Source organism: Mandrillus leucophaeus, unplaced genomic scaffold, assembly GCF_000951045.1.
Source record: "Mandrillus leucophaeus isolate KB7577 unplaced genomic scaffold, Mleu.le_1.0 Scaffold863, whole genome shotgun sequence".
Lineage (NCBI taxonomy): Eukaryota > Metazoa > Chordata > Mammalia > Primates > Cercopithecidae > Mandrillus > Mandrillus leucophaeus.
Window position 1 is genome coordinate 973,092 of NW_012109397.1, and position 12,091 is coordinate 985,182.

The following is a 12,091-nucleotide window of genomic DNA, read 5'->3' on the forward strand; positions in this document are numbered from 1 at the left end:
ATGGGGCACACGCTTGCAATCCCAGCTATTCCGGAGGCTGAGGCAAGATAATTGTTTGAACCTGGGAGACAGAGGCTGCAGTAAGCCGAGATCGCACCACTGCACTCCAGTCTGAGTGACAGAGTGAGACTGTCTCAAAAAAACAAAGGAGGGAAGGAAGGAAGGAAGGAAGGAAGGCAGAAAGGAAGGAAGGAAGGAAGGAAGGAAATACCTGGAGGGGGCACTTTGTATTATTTTGTTTTGGGAAAGAAAAGAAGAAAGAAAAGAGAAACAAAATGAAATGAAAAGGAAAGAAAATCATAAAGAAGAGAAAATACATTTACTATTCATTAAGCAGAAGTGGATAATCATATAGGTCTTCATCCCCATCTTCACATTGAGGGGACTGAGGAGGAGGAGGAGGAGAAAGAGGAAGGGTTGGTCTTGCTGTCTCAGGGGTGGAAGAGGTGGAAGAAAATCTAAGTGTAAGTGAACCCATGCAGTTCAAACCTATGTTGTTCTAGGGCCAACTGCATTTTTAAAATAACTGCTTTGGAAGATCTGTGTGTATGTGTGTATATGATCTGAGAAATTAGAAGAAAAGAGGAATGAGGAGTAGAAAAATACCAACATTTCTGATGGTCAATTTCTTTTTAATTACAGAGAGAATTCAGTCTTCACCAAAGTTGGCTTAACTACTCATTTTCTCAGTAGACAATTTCTAAGTGTGGGGTTTGACTGATTTTTACAGAAAGAGAATAGAAGTCTTTCAAAATTGTTGGTAAGAATGATTCACCCTTCTTGCTTTTGTTAAGAAATAATTGTCAATGTTAAATTACATTAATTTTGCTGCCTGAAATGAGTTTTGAATACTTGCTATTTCTTTCTCAGTCAAAGGATATTTAAAATGATGCCGATGGAACTCACTGATTTTAACTACAATATTTGTTGAAAACAAATACGTATATCAAGGTTACTTCATATGTCTTTTTCAAACAAACTCTCTTCCTGTGGGTGGATGTTTAACAGAATTACAGTTAGGTATTGCCAAACTTCAAAGAAAGGAAGACTTACTCATCCTTTGGATGGAGAAAGGATTCATTTACCAAACCCACTTTGGTGATTGTAGATCTTTGACTGAATTGCCTTGGAGTCTAGATTTCCTTGATAAAGACTCATTCAAACTCAATAAATTACAAGAAAAAGAAAGAAAAATGGGGAGGAGGGAATGGGATCAATATTCTAAAAGTCTAGGATTCTAGTTCAGTTTAATTTTATACTCATATGATAAAGAAGAGAGGAGAAGCCTGGCTAGAAAGGTGGATGTTTATCACTCAGTTAATGTTTTTTTGTTTTTACCCAATTCATGTTCTTGAAGCTGCTATTTTTACTAACCTACAATAAGTGTAGAGAGGATGAACTATACTGATAATCCTATTTATTGACCGGATTTAATACTCAGGTTTGATTTTTGCATTTTTGGATATGTTTTAAAGGTAGAGGATCTTAAATTCATATTTAAAATACTTTCTATCCTGCCTTTCACATAAGGAAAATTATCTGGAAATTGTAAGTGCTCCAGGCAAAAGTCTGGCTGTGATATGACTTCTGGGAGACACTTCTCACAAGAGGGAAGATAAGTAAATTGCTCTAAGTGACTGCTTTTTATTCTTGAGGTTCCTGGCGCCCCCAACCCCCCACCCGCACAGTTATTAGATAAGTAAAATAAGGTTGAAGAAACATAAGGGATAGTCTTGGAGAGGAAATGAAGTTTTAAAGAGCATCCAAAAAAAGGGAGGGTTGGGGGAAGAGATCTAGAACCCTATATGGTGAGGGAGGTTGATGGGGGAAGTGGGTTTGAAATTGGGTATTTCCCCTATTCCAACTCATTTGCCTTGGATACACCTGGAGGGGCACCTAGGCTTTGTTTTATTTTGTTTTGGCATGAATTGGACAGGTACTTCCTTCCCCATTAGCTCCCTCCCTAAGTTACAGCTCCTTCACCAGCCTGGGTTCTATCAGTGTACTAAATTCCCGGGCAGTTGTCCAGCTCCCCCCATTGCAGGGACATCTCTGGTTACATCTACAGTGACAGTCCCTTGAGGTTTCTATAGTCCTGTTGCTATGGAAACACCATTTTGGCAGGATCTAAAAACCTTAAGAAAAATGCCTAAAGGTTTGAAACTTTGCTTCAGATCCAAAATAAACCTTCCTTTGGCATAACCCATTTATGTTTTTTTAAATTAACTAATTTATACTTTAAATAATAAATTATATTAGCTAAAAATATAGTCTCTCTTATCCAAACTGCTGGGAAAAAACAATACTTCGAGGGCTTTTTTTTCTAGTTGCGCCATTTTTATAAACTTTAGAGAAGCTAGATTTAAGAAATCCTCTAGATTTCCAATTCTGAGAATTTTCTTAGAAGGAACATTCAGCTCTCAGACAAAATGAGATGCTCTTACACAGCGGCAAGAAAGTAAAGAGAAAATTAAATGCAAAGTAAGAAGGAAGGAAATAACAGAGATTAGGGCAGAAACAGTACAAAATTATAAAGCAATTGATAGATAGGTGTTGCTAGTTTTTTCTCTTGGGGTATTTATGCTCCCTGTTCCTGTAAACTTAGGTACTGTCAGACCACAGATCCCTGTTCCCGGGGAGCATGCACCAGGGAATACAAGAAAGTGGTGGTCCACAACCTTTTTGGCACCAGGGACCGGTTTCAAGGAAGACAATTTTTCCATGGACCGAGGGTCGGAAGTGAGGGGGATGGTTTCAGGATGATTCAAGCCCATTACATTGGTTGTGTACTTTATTTATATTATTATTACATTGTAATATATAGTGAAACAATTATGCAACTCACCATAATATAGAATGAATGGGGGCCCTGAGCTTGTTTTCCTGCAACTAGTCAGCCCTATCTGGGGTTGATGGGAGACAGTGACCAATCGTCAGGCATTAGATTCTCATAAGTAGTGTGCAACCTGGATCTGTCACATGCGCAGTTTACAAGGTTCATGCTCCTGTGAGAACCTAATGCCCCCGCTGATCTGACAGGAGGCAGAGCTCAGGTGAGCAATGCAGAGCGGCTGTAAGTAGGGATGAAAGTTTGTTTGCTCACCTGCTGCTCACCTCCTACTGTGTGGCCTGGTTCCTAACAGGACCAGGGGTTGAGAACTCCAGCAATAAAGTTTCCAGTGAACCTGAAACTATCACTACCACCTGCTCATTTGGGGCTCCCTATATTAATGGATCAACCAACAGTGAAGAAAGTTACTCTAATGGTAAGAGCAATTGTTAGTGATTATGTCAGATGCATGTGAACAAGAGCAATCCATCTTGAATAGGAGCTGGGTAAAATGAGGCTGAGACCTGCTGGGCTGCATTCCCAGACAGTTAAGGCATTCTACATTACAGGATGAGATAGGAGGTCAGCACAAGATACAGGTCATAAAGACCTTGCTGACAAAACAAGTAGCAGTAAGGAAGCCAGCAAAATCCCACCAAAACCGAGATGGCGATGAGAGTGACTTCTGGTCGTCCTCACTTCTACCCTCCCGTCAGTGCCTTGACAGCTTACAAATGCCATGGCAATATCAGGACATTGCCCCAGATGGTCGAAAAAGGGGAGGCATGAATAATCCACCCCTAGTTTGGCATATCATCAAGGAATAACCATGAAAATGGGCAACCAGCAGCCCTTGGGGCTGCTCTATGGAGTAGCCATTCTTTTATCCCTTTACTTTCTTCATAAACTTGCTTTTTCTTTGCACTGTGGACTCTCCCTCAATTCTTTCTTGCACAAGATCCAAGAACCCTCTCTTGGGGTCTGGATTAGGACCCCTTTCCTGTAACAATTACCTTGAGGAGTTAAGGGTGCTGTTGCGTGGTGAGAAGAGAAGGAACACAGCTAGAAATTCAGATTTCTTGGAGTGTCTCTTGGTGCTTCTTGATGCCTGGTAACAATGGTCACCAGGCAACTAGAGGATACACAGCCTAACAAGGACAAAGCAGTGAACATTCAGACCCTTCAGTGAAGACCTAAGTTGCCCCTCCCAGGAGAACAATGTAGATCAACCCAAGCAAGTGCTGCCTGGAGCTCTGGAGGATCAGGATTGGATGCTGGAGAGCAGAGATGATGACTATCAACTATGGCCTCAGGGCCAGTAGGGTTTGGAGCTTCTCCCACTTATTATTTTGTATTAAGTTTTTGTGGTATTTTGGCTGGCTATCACCATGAAGGGACTTGGGGAGAGATGGGTGTTAAGAGGAAAGGAGGGCATTTGAGGAGTGGAAGGGGTCAACTGTTGATAGACATCACATGTGTGCTATTTCAGATGCACTCATTCCCATCTCTGACCCCAATCACTGCTGCAGAGACCCATTCCAAGGAGGTGTTGATTGGTTTTGCAGAGTCTTGCTTCTGGTCTACACGGCATTCCTCTTTCTCCTGCCCTGGGCTTCTTTGATGTGAGGGCTTGAGCCCCTTTACGGGAATGCTCTTAGTACTCAAGTGTGTATAACCTGGAAGTGGAGATGGGGAGGTAATGCTGGCGGGGCCTGTACATAAAGCCTCTTCCTTTCCCAGGTAAACTATTCTGAGATATATTTCTTGAGCCTCATGAGAAGGTCCTGCGTGATCGTGTTCCCATAGTCCTCGTCAACTTAATAAAAACACAGATGGTATTGACTTTTCTTCCTTCTCTGTTTCAGTTCGCTGGCCCTTCACTTCTGCTCCCTGGGATCACCTCCCAGATGAATTGCTTTCACCCTGTCCTTTGTCTTCCCAGCTGCTTTGAAGGAAACCCAGTCTAGGACACTGATCTTCGTAACAGAGCATTAATTTCCTCTGGCCACCCAGGGCGGCATTCATTCTTAACTTCCTTTAGACATGCTTCAATGCAATTTGGAGTTAGTGTGCTTGAATAAGCCAATTCTACTTTGGAGAATTAAGGCTGGCACTTTTCCCTGCAGAGGACTTTCTTCTTTGCTGACCTCATTGCTAATGGCCTCATTTATGTCTCTAGTTCTTGTTCTCTGGGGGCTTTGAAATAACATACCCCATTTCTTTAAAACAAACAAACAAAGATCTAGCTAGTCTTTTGACATTAACCTTGTTCAGAAGGTGCCTGGTTAATATCCAAGATTTAGCAATTAACTAGTATATTCTATCTAGTATTCCGCTTTACCCTTTTGTTGCTGCATTTATTTTATTTGCTGTTTCACAGAGTCTTTGCAACCTTGTTTTCTTCCCTTTAAATGACCGACTATTTTCTTTGGCATGGCCCCAGAGAACAGTAACAGTTAAACTTATTGCTATGTGAAAGCACTGCATCTGTTTAGAAGTTGCTCTGAAGGCCGTGAGAGCAAGCGACCTGGATGATAGGAAGTAGCCCCCGGAAACTCACAAGTTTTTTTTTCCCTGTCTTTCTGCCAGGATGCTGGTTTTTCCTCGGCTAATAGTCATTTACAATAGGGTCAAGATTTATGCCAGTTGGAATCTCACAGGATATCAGTCACATTGCTTTCTTACAAGCAATTGCTTACCCTTATAAGAAAAGGAGCAGGAACATTGAAAGGAAAATGACATATTTAGCTTAGGGTTCTGCATGACAAATGACTCTTGATAACCTTCCCAGGTCAATTCTGGGAGAGTAGACAAAAGCAAAGAAAACAAATCGACTACAGACATCGACATTCATCTACTCAAAGAGAGGACCAGTCTTTGTGAAAAACAGAGTAAACTTCAAAAGAATCCAGCAATTGCCCTGAACTGAGCCATAAAGAGAAATTAGAAATCGAAAGTTGAAAATTAGGAAGCTCAAGAGCGAATCTGAGGACTGATGTGTTCCACACATTACCTTCAAGAGTGTTTAGTTTAAACAAAGGATAGCTCACATCATTAAATGGTGAGTGACTATGGTTTCAAAGTCACAAAAAAACTGTAAATACAGATTTCTCAAGTTGAAAGAATCGCAGGATTCCGTAACATTGACCTCAGGTTGGGGGATAGGTTCAGAAAAACTGGTAAAATTTGCTCCGCTTTATTTTATTTTTTTAAGTTCCTGGGTACATATGTAGGTTTGTTACATAGGTAAACGTGTGCCATAGTGGTTTGCTGCACCTATCAACCCAGCACCTAGATATGAAGCCCAGCATGCATTGGCTGTTTACCCTAATGCTCTCCCCACCCCTACCCTCCCCTGACAGGCCCCAGTGTGTGTTGTTCCCGTCCCTGTGTCCACATGTTCTCATCGTTCAGCTCCCACTTATAAGTGAGAACATGCAGTGTTTGGTTTTCTCTTCCTGCATTAGTTTGCTGGGGATAATGGCTGCTAGCTTCATCCATGTCCCTGCAAAGGACATGATCCCATTCCTTCTTATGACTGCATATTATTCCATGGTGCATATGTATCACATTTGCTTTATCTAGTCCATCACTGATGGGCATTTGGGTTGATTCCATGTCTTTGCTATTGTGTATAGTGCTGCATATATCTTTATAATAGAATGATTTATATTCCTTTGGATAGATACCCAGTAATGGGATTGCTGGGTCAAAATTTGCCCCACTTTTCACCTTATTATCAAAATTAGAATGTTCTCAGAGCATCACAAATAATATATAAGAACATTTCTAAATATGGAAGGACATTTGGTGTTTACCTCATCTGCACGCATCTCATAAGAGTTAAGAAAAACAACCAGAAACTCAGAAGCCTTAGAGTGGGGTTTAAAAATGGCAGGGTTTGCTTTGAGAATCCCCTTATTAAGACTTGCTATTCTGGTTGTATTAGCACAGGTTTCTGCCTCCTATATTTTTTTCCTTATGAAACATTTCTTTTACTTTCAGGACAATGGTTGGATTCTGCTTCACTAGTAGTCCATCTCAATGAATCGGTTCCACATATTGCCTTCAAGATTAATTTACTTTTTCTTCTCCGGGACACAGGTAATAACATATCTGACTTTTATTCAGCTTGATTTCAGCCTTAAATCCTTCTTTGGTTATTTTATTTCATTTTTATTTGCCATATTCCAACCCATGAGAAGGGATAATCAATATGATTTTACCTTATGATATTTTTAAAGTTGTAAACAAGCCCAATAGGGAGTGACCTTCAAAAAGACTTTTATCTTATGGAGACCAGAATTTAAGAAGCAAGACAATGTGAAATTTCCCAGGTTCAATTCCCTCACCAGGTTATACAGAAACAAAACCAATGACTGAGTTATCATTAGGGTCAACAAGGACCTCTATAGGAAACATAGGTTGCAATTTTAGAGACCAAATACTATAAAAATCTTTCTTTCTCATTTCATCAGTGCAATGGCCCTTTGGCAATTAAAACTTAAAAGATGTAATCATTATTTTAAAAAATACGTTTGGTTAATTAAGTCAGTGATTTAATTCAATGACAAATTCAGTTGAATTATTTTCCATTGTGTAAATAAAATAACTGGCTATTTAACAGAACTTTCACATTGTAAAAATAAAGTAGCTGGCTGATTGACAGAACTTTTCATTTTTCAACTGGAAATACAGGCATCATATATAGATACAAAGCTGGAATCAAATGAGCTGATGATTACTTTTTGAAGATTACAAACATTTCATTCTTTTCACTTAAATTCACTAAAAGAAAAAAGTTTTACATGCAACTGCTATCACACACTTGTCACTTTAATGCTACAGAAAATGTCAATATTTTCTGTACCTCAAATTACATTCTTTCTGCCTAGAAAGCACTTTCTGGGAGTACAAAGAATATTTCCTTAATGGTTTATACTGTTTTATAAATTCTTCTCTTCTACTCATTTATCCTTCCATTTTTACCAGGTTTTTTTCTCTGTTTTACATTTTCAGCGTTCAGAAAACCCAAATAGAAAAGCCACCAAGCTTACCATTTCAACCAAGGATAAATATAAGAACATCCCAGCAGTGACTGTGAAGATCCAGTCTTGAACGCATGGATCAGCTGACACGGAAAGGCCAATGTATAATCCTATGAAGGCAGTTAGGGAACTTATAAAATTCATCAGGATGGCAGTCTTCATAGAAAGTCCGGAGCTTAAGAGCACAGCAAAGTCTCCTGAAGTTTAAGAGGAAAGGAAAATATAATTATCATTCAATGGAAGATGCCTTTGCTAAAGTAACACACTATTAGCTATTTCAAATGTCAGCACTGGAACCAATTTTATAGGTAGAGTTGAGTGATCAGTAAATAAAATGCTTTCCTATATTTCTCTAGAATCTGTAGCCCATTCATCGTACTATTAGGAAGTTGCATTTCAAGAGTTCTATTTCTTTGGCTGCTCCTAAAGATCGTATATACAAGAGGTCTGTGACATATTCTTGGGTTCTTGATATCCTGTGACATTTCCAACTTAGATAAATGCAAAATAGTCACTCGCTGTCCCAGGGTTTCTAAATCTTTGGGCCTGGAAATTTGCCAGGTGAAATCATGACGCTATATGGGCTTTTATTATTTACTTATGCAGAAACTGCTGTGGGGAGAGAAAACTACTTAATAAGAGATTTTTAAAGCATTGCAGAAGTTGGTTAGGAGACAAATTTTTCCCTTTAGAAAATGATTATAGGAAAATCATCTCATTGTCTCCATGCCTTCCCTCCAAGAGAAGATTGATCTGTTAGTAAATCTGAGTGCATCTACTTCTTAGTTTGGGGGATTGAGACTAAAATTCAATAAAGAGACAGCTTGGGGACCCAGCTTTCCAGTTCCATTGCATAACTGTTCCCACGAACAGGGCTTGAAACATCCCTGCTGGCCTGCTGCAGACTGTCACACTGCCCTGTGGTTTTGGGTTGAGGATTGGGGGCTACATCACTGTTGTAGTAGCAAAACTCAGGACCATAGATAGGGGATGGCTTCCAGACCAGGTGCATTTTACTGTGCCCAGGAAGGACCTTGGATAAACTGCTCCAAGAAGGATAGGTCAATAATGAGTCAGTGTCAGGACTTTGAGCAACGGACTCCAAGCACAAGAGGGCAAGAGTTTCCTAGGGACAATGTAGGTGCAAAAGTGGAAGCAGAGAGACTGTGAAGAGCCCTCTCCCTTGGGAGCCTATGCCAGACCAGCCTCTACTATTTCTGGGTCTGTTTCAGAAATGTCTGTTCTAACCCATCTTGTGTCCTGGGAGGCAAAGAACAGGGCTATATTGTTCTCACTTATTTGTGGGACCTAAAAGTCAAAACAATTGAATTCATGGAGTTAGAGAATAGAAGAAGGTTACCAGAGGCTGGGAAGGGTAGTGGGGTGATAGGGGAAGGTGGAGGTGAGGTAAAGATGGTTAATCACTACAAAAAAAAATTAGAAAGAATGAATAAGACCTAGTATTTGACAGCACAACAGGGTGACTATAGTCAATAATCCTTTAATTTGTACATTTAAAAATAACTAAAAGAGTATAATTGGATAGTTTGTAACACAAATGATAAATGCTTGAGGGGATGGATACCCAATTTTGCATGATATGATTCTTATGCATTGCATACCTGGATCAAAACATCTCATGTACTCTATTAATACATGCAACCACTATGGACCCACAAAAATTAAAAGAAAAAAAAAGTTACAGGGCAACTAAGAATATCCAGAAAAAGAGATTTATGAGCATCTGCCACCACACGCCTGTCATTCAATGCTAGGCTTGGCTTTAAACATTTTGTATAAGTCAGGTTGATGAAACCATGGTTTGGTTTTTTGTTTTTGTTTCTGAGATGGAGTCTCACACTGTTGCCCAGACTGGAGTGCAATGGCACAATCTCAGCTCACTGCAAACTCCACCTCCTGAGTTCAAGCAATTCTCTCACTTCAGCCTCCCAAGTAGCTGGGGTTACAGGCCTGGGCCACCACACCTGGCTAATTTTTTGTTTTTAGTATAATGTATAATCCTATGAAGGCAGTTAGGGAACTTATAAAATTCATCAGGATGGCAGTCTTCATAGAAAGTCCAGAGCTTAAGAGCACAGCAAAGTCTCCTGAAGTTTAAGAGGAAAGGAAAATATAATTATCATTTAACGGAAGATGCCTTTTACCCTGTTAGTCAGGCTGGTCTCGAACTCCTGTCCTCAGGTGATGCACTTGCCTCGGCCTCACAAAGTGCTGGGATTACAGGTGTGAGCCACCATGCCTGGCTGGTTTTAATTTAAATGTGATTTTATCTTACTGGCCCGTTTGCTGACGTGATGGATAAAGTTTCCCTCCTAATATTTTTCTCACATTTAATATGTAGATTTTAAAGTCCTTGTCAAAATTCTTTAAAGTATTTCTCTGAATGACTCTCTCTCATATGGAATTCTCTGGAATCCAAATAGAGTCATTTCTGGCCCTGGGAAACATCATAAAGGAGTTTAACTGGATTTTATTCCAAGGTACAGGAGTTATTTTTCTAGTCCTCCTCTTCTTATGGTTTAAATAAATTATAAAAGGAAAGTGCTCATCTTTCAATCCTAGGTGAGAAAAAGAATCCTAGTAAACCATAGCTGGAAAGATGTTATTTCTTTCTCAACAAGCCAGAAACAGTAATTCCATTGCCGAACTTACCCATTTCGTGTGGGATTTCATGACACAAGATAGCAATCGTGGTGGTCACTCCTGACTCGGATGATGAGGAAAAGGCTGTTCCTATGGCTAGGCCATCTGCAAAATTATGCAGGCTGTCCCCAACCAGAATCATGATTGCTAACAAGCTAATGACTTTACCTAAAGAACCAAATAAACACAGAAGAAGCATTAACAGAGCATTACATATTTCACCAAATCCTTCAAAACCAACCAGCTTTCCCACCTACCCTTGACATTCTTATATTCCATCTAATGAAATACCATCACTTTGTTTCAGCAAAAGTCAGGACTAGAGATTTAAGTGTGATAACCAACACACTTGAACGTATGGTCACTGTTTTGCTAACTGGTCTAATAAGATAAATTATATGCTGGCATTCCTTATTTTAACATCTTATGCAGTTATGCCTAAAGAAGAAGGTAAAAACCATGTTGTAGCCTCCCCAAATACCACTGATGACCTTCCCGTCTGTCTTTTGTAATGCATTTCAAAATAATTTAAGAACCTTGCTATAGACTAAATGTTTGTGTCTCCCCAAAATCCATACGTTTAAACTTACTCCTCTAGTGTGGTGGTATTAGGAGGTAGGGCCTTTGGAATGGAATTAATACCCTTATAAAAGAGATGCCAAGGAGTTCCCTTGCCCCTTCTGCCACTTCCCGCTGTAGGAAGGTGCCATCTACAACCAGAAAGTTGGCTCTTGTCTTGCACCTTGATCTTGGACTTCTAGGCTCCAGGACCATGAGAAAGAAACTTTTGTTGTTTAGAAGCCATCCAGTAGCTTTACCTAAACTACTTTGGTAGTTTGTTGTAGCAGACTGAGTGGGCCAAGACAAACTTCCCAGGGGAATGTCATTAAAATGGAGTCTATTTCGCAAAGCTGTTCATGTGAGTTAGACTTTCTGTGTCAATCTAGGGCAGTGTGCTTTCTGTCATTGTGTGATTGTTTTGTTTCCCTTTCTGGTGAGTGCTAATGACTTCCCTGAAGCACCCCATTCACTCCCCACTGTGACTTCAAGAGAACCACAGCCAACATTTCTGGCCCCATAATTAGCTTTGCAATAATTACTCAATGTTTTCATCTTCCTGCAAGATAACTTTCAGCACTAGGCCAGTTAGATGTTGAACAAGATAAAGAGAAGCTTCCGTTTTCATGGAATTCTATTACATAATATATATTATCTGGTCAGGAGAGAGCCAATGAAATAATTTTGATCATAATTGGATTCAGCTTTTTAATGGACAGAATTTCTGTTCTGAAAAATCTAAATTGCATGTTAGTATAACTCAATTGTAGAGTTGAATGACTCACAAGCAGAAAAAGTATTTCAAGCACAGTACTTATTTTGGTAGTAATCTGCCTAGGTAGATCATTTGATAAGAATAGTCATTAATCAATTGTCATAGTCTAAACTTTCATTAATTATTCGGTTGCATATATATTGTGTGACAGGTGTAAGTAGTAGTTATTGTTACTGTTAGAACTGAATGCATAATGCCTTTTTTTTTTTTTTTTTT

At 39.6% G+C, this 12,091-nt stretch overlaps 1 protein-coding gene and 1 long non-coding RNA gene across 5 annotated transcripts in view; one reads left to right on the top strand and one right to left on the bottom strand.

The window, feature by feature from the left end:
- Positions 1-9,461, top strand: part of LOC105531087 — a 10,210-nt gene extending 749 nt beyond the window's left edge. The window contains exons 2-5 of the long non-coding RNA XR_001004736.1: positions 1,531-1,619; positions 2,606-2,739; positions 6,836-6,934; positions 7,850-9,461. This is a non-coding gene — a long non-coding RNA (uncharacterized LOC105531087). The remainder of the gene's footprint in view (positions 1-1,530; positions 1,620-2,605; positions 2,740-6,835; positions 6,935-7,849) is intronic.
- Positions 1-12,091, bottom strand: part of SLC39A12 (solute carrier family 39 (zinc transporter), member 12) — a 107,688-nt gene that overhangs the window by 41,217 nt on the left and 54,380 nt on the right. For all 4 annotated transcript variants that reach the window (XM_011968901.1, XM_011968900.1, XM_011968902.1 and 1 more), the window contains 2 exons: positions 10,552-10,710; positions 7,888-8,075 (listed from right to left, as the gene is read on the bottom strand). In XM_011968901.1, the coding sequence (XP_011824291.1) occupies positions 7,888-8,075; positions 10,552-10,710 (347 nt within the window). The remainder of the gene's footprint in view (positions 1-7,887; positions 8,076-10,551; positions 10,711-12,091) is intronic.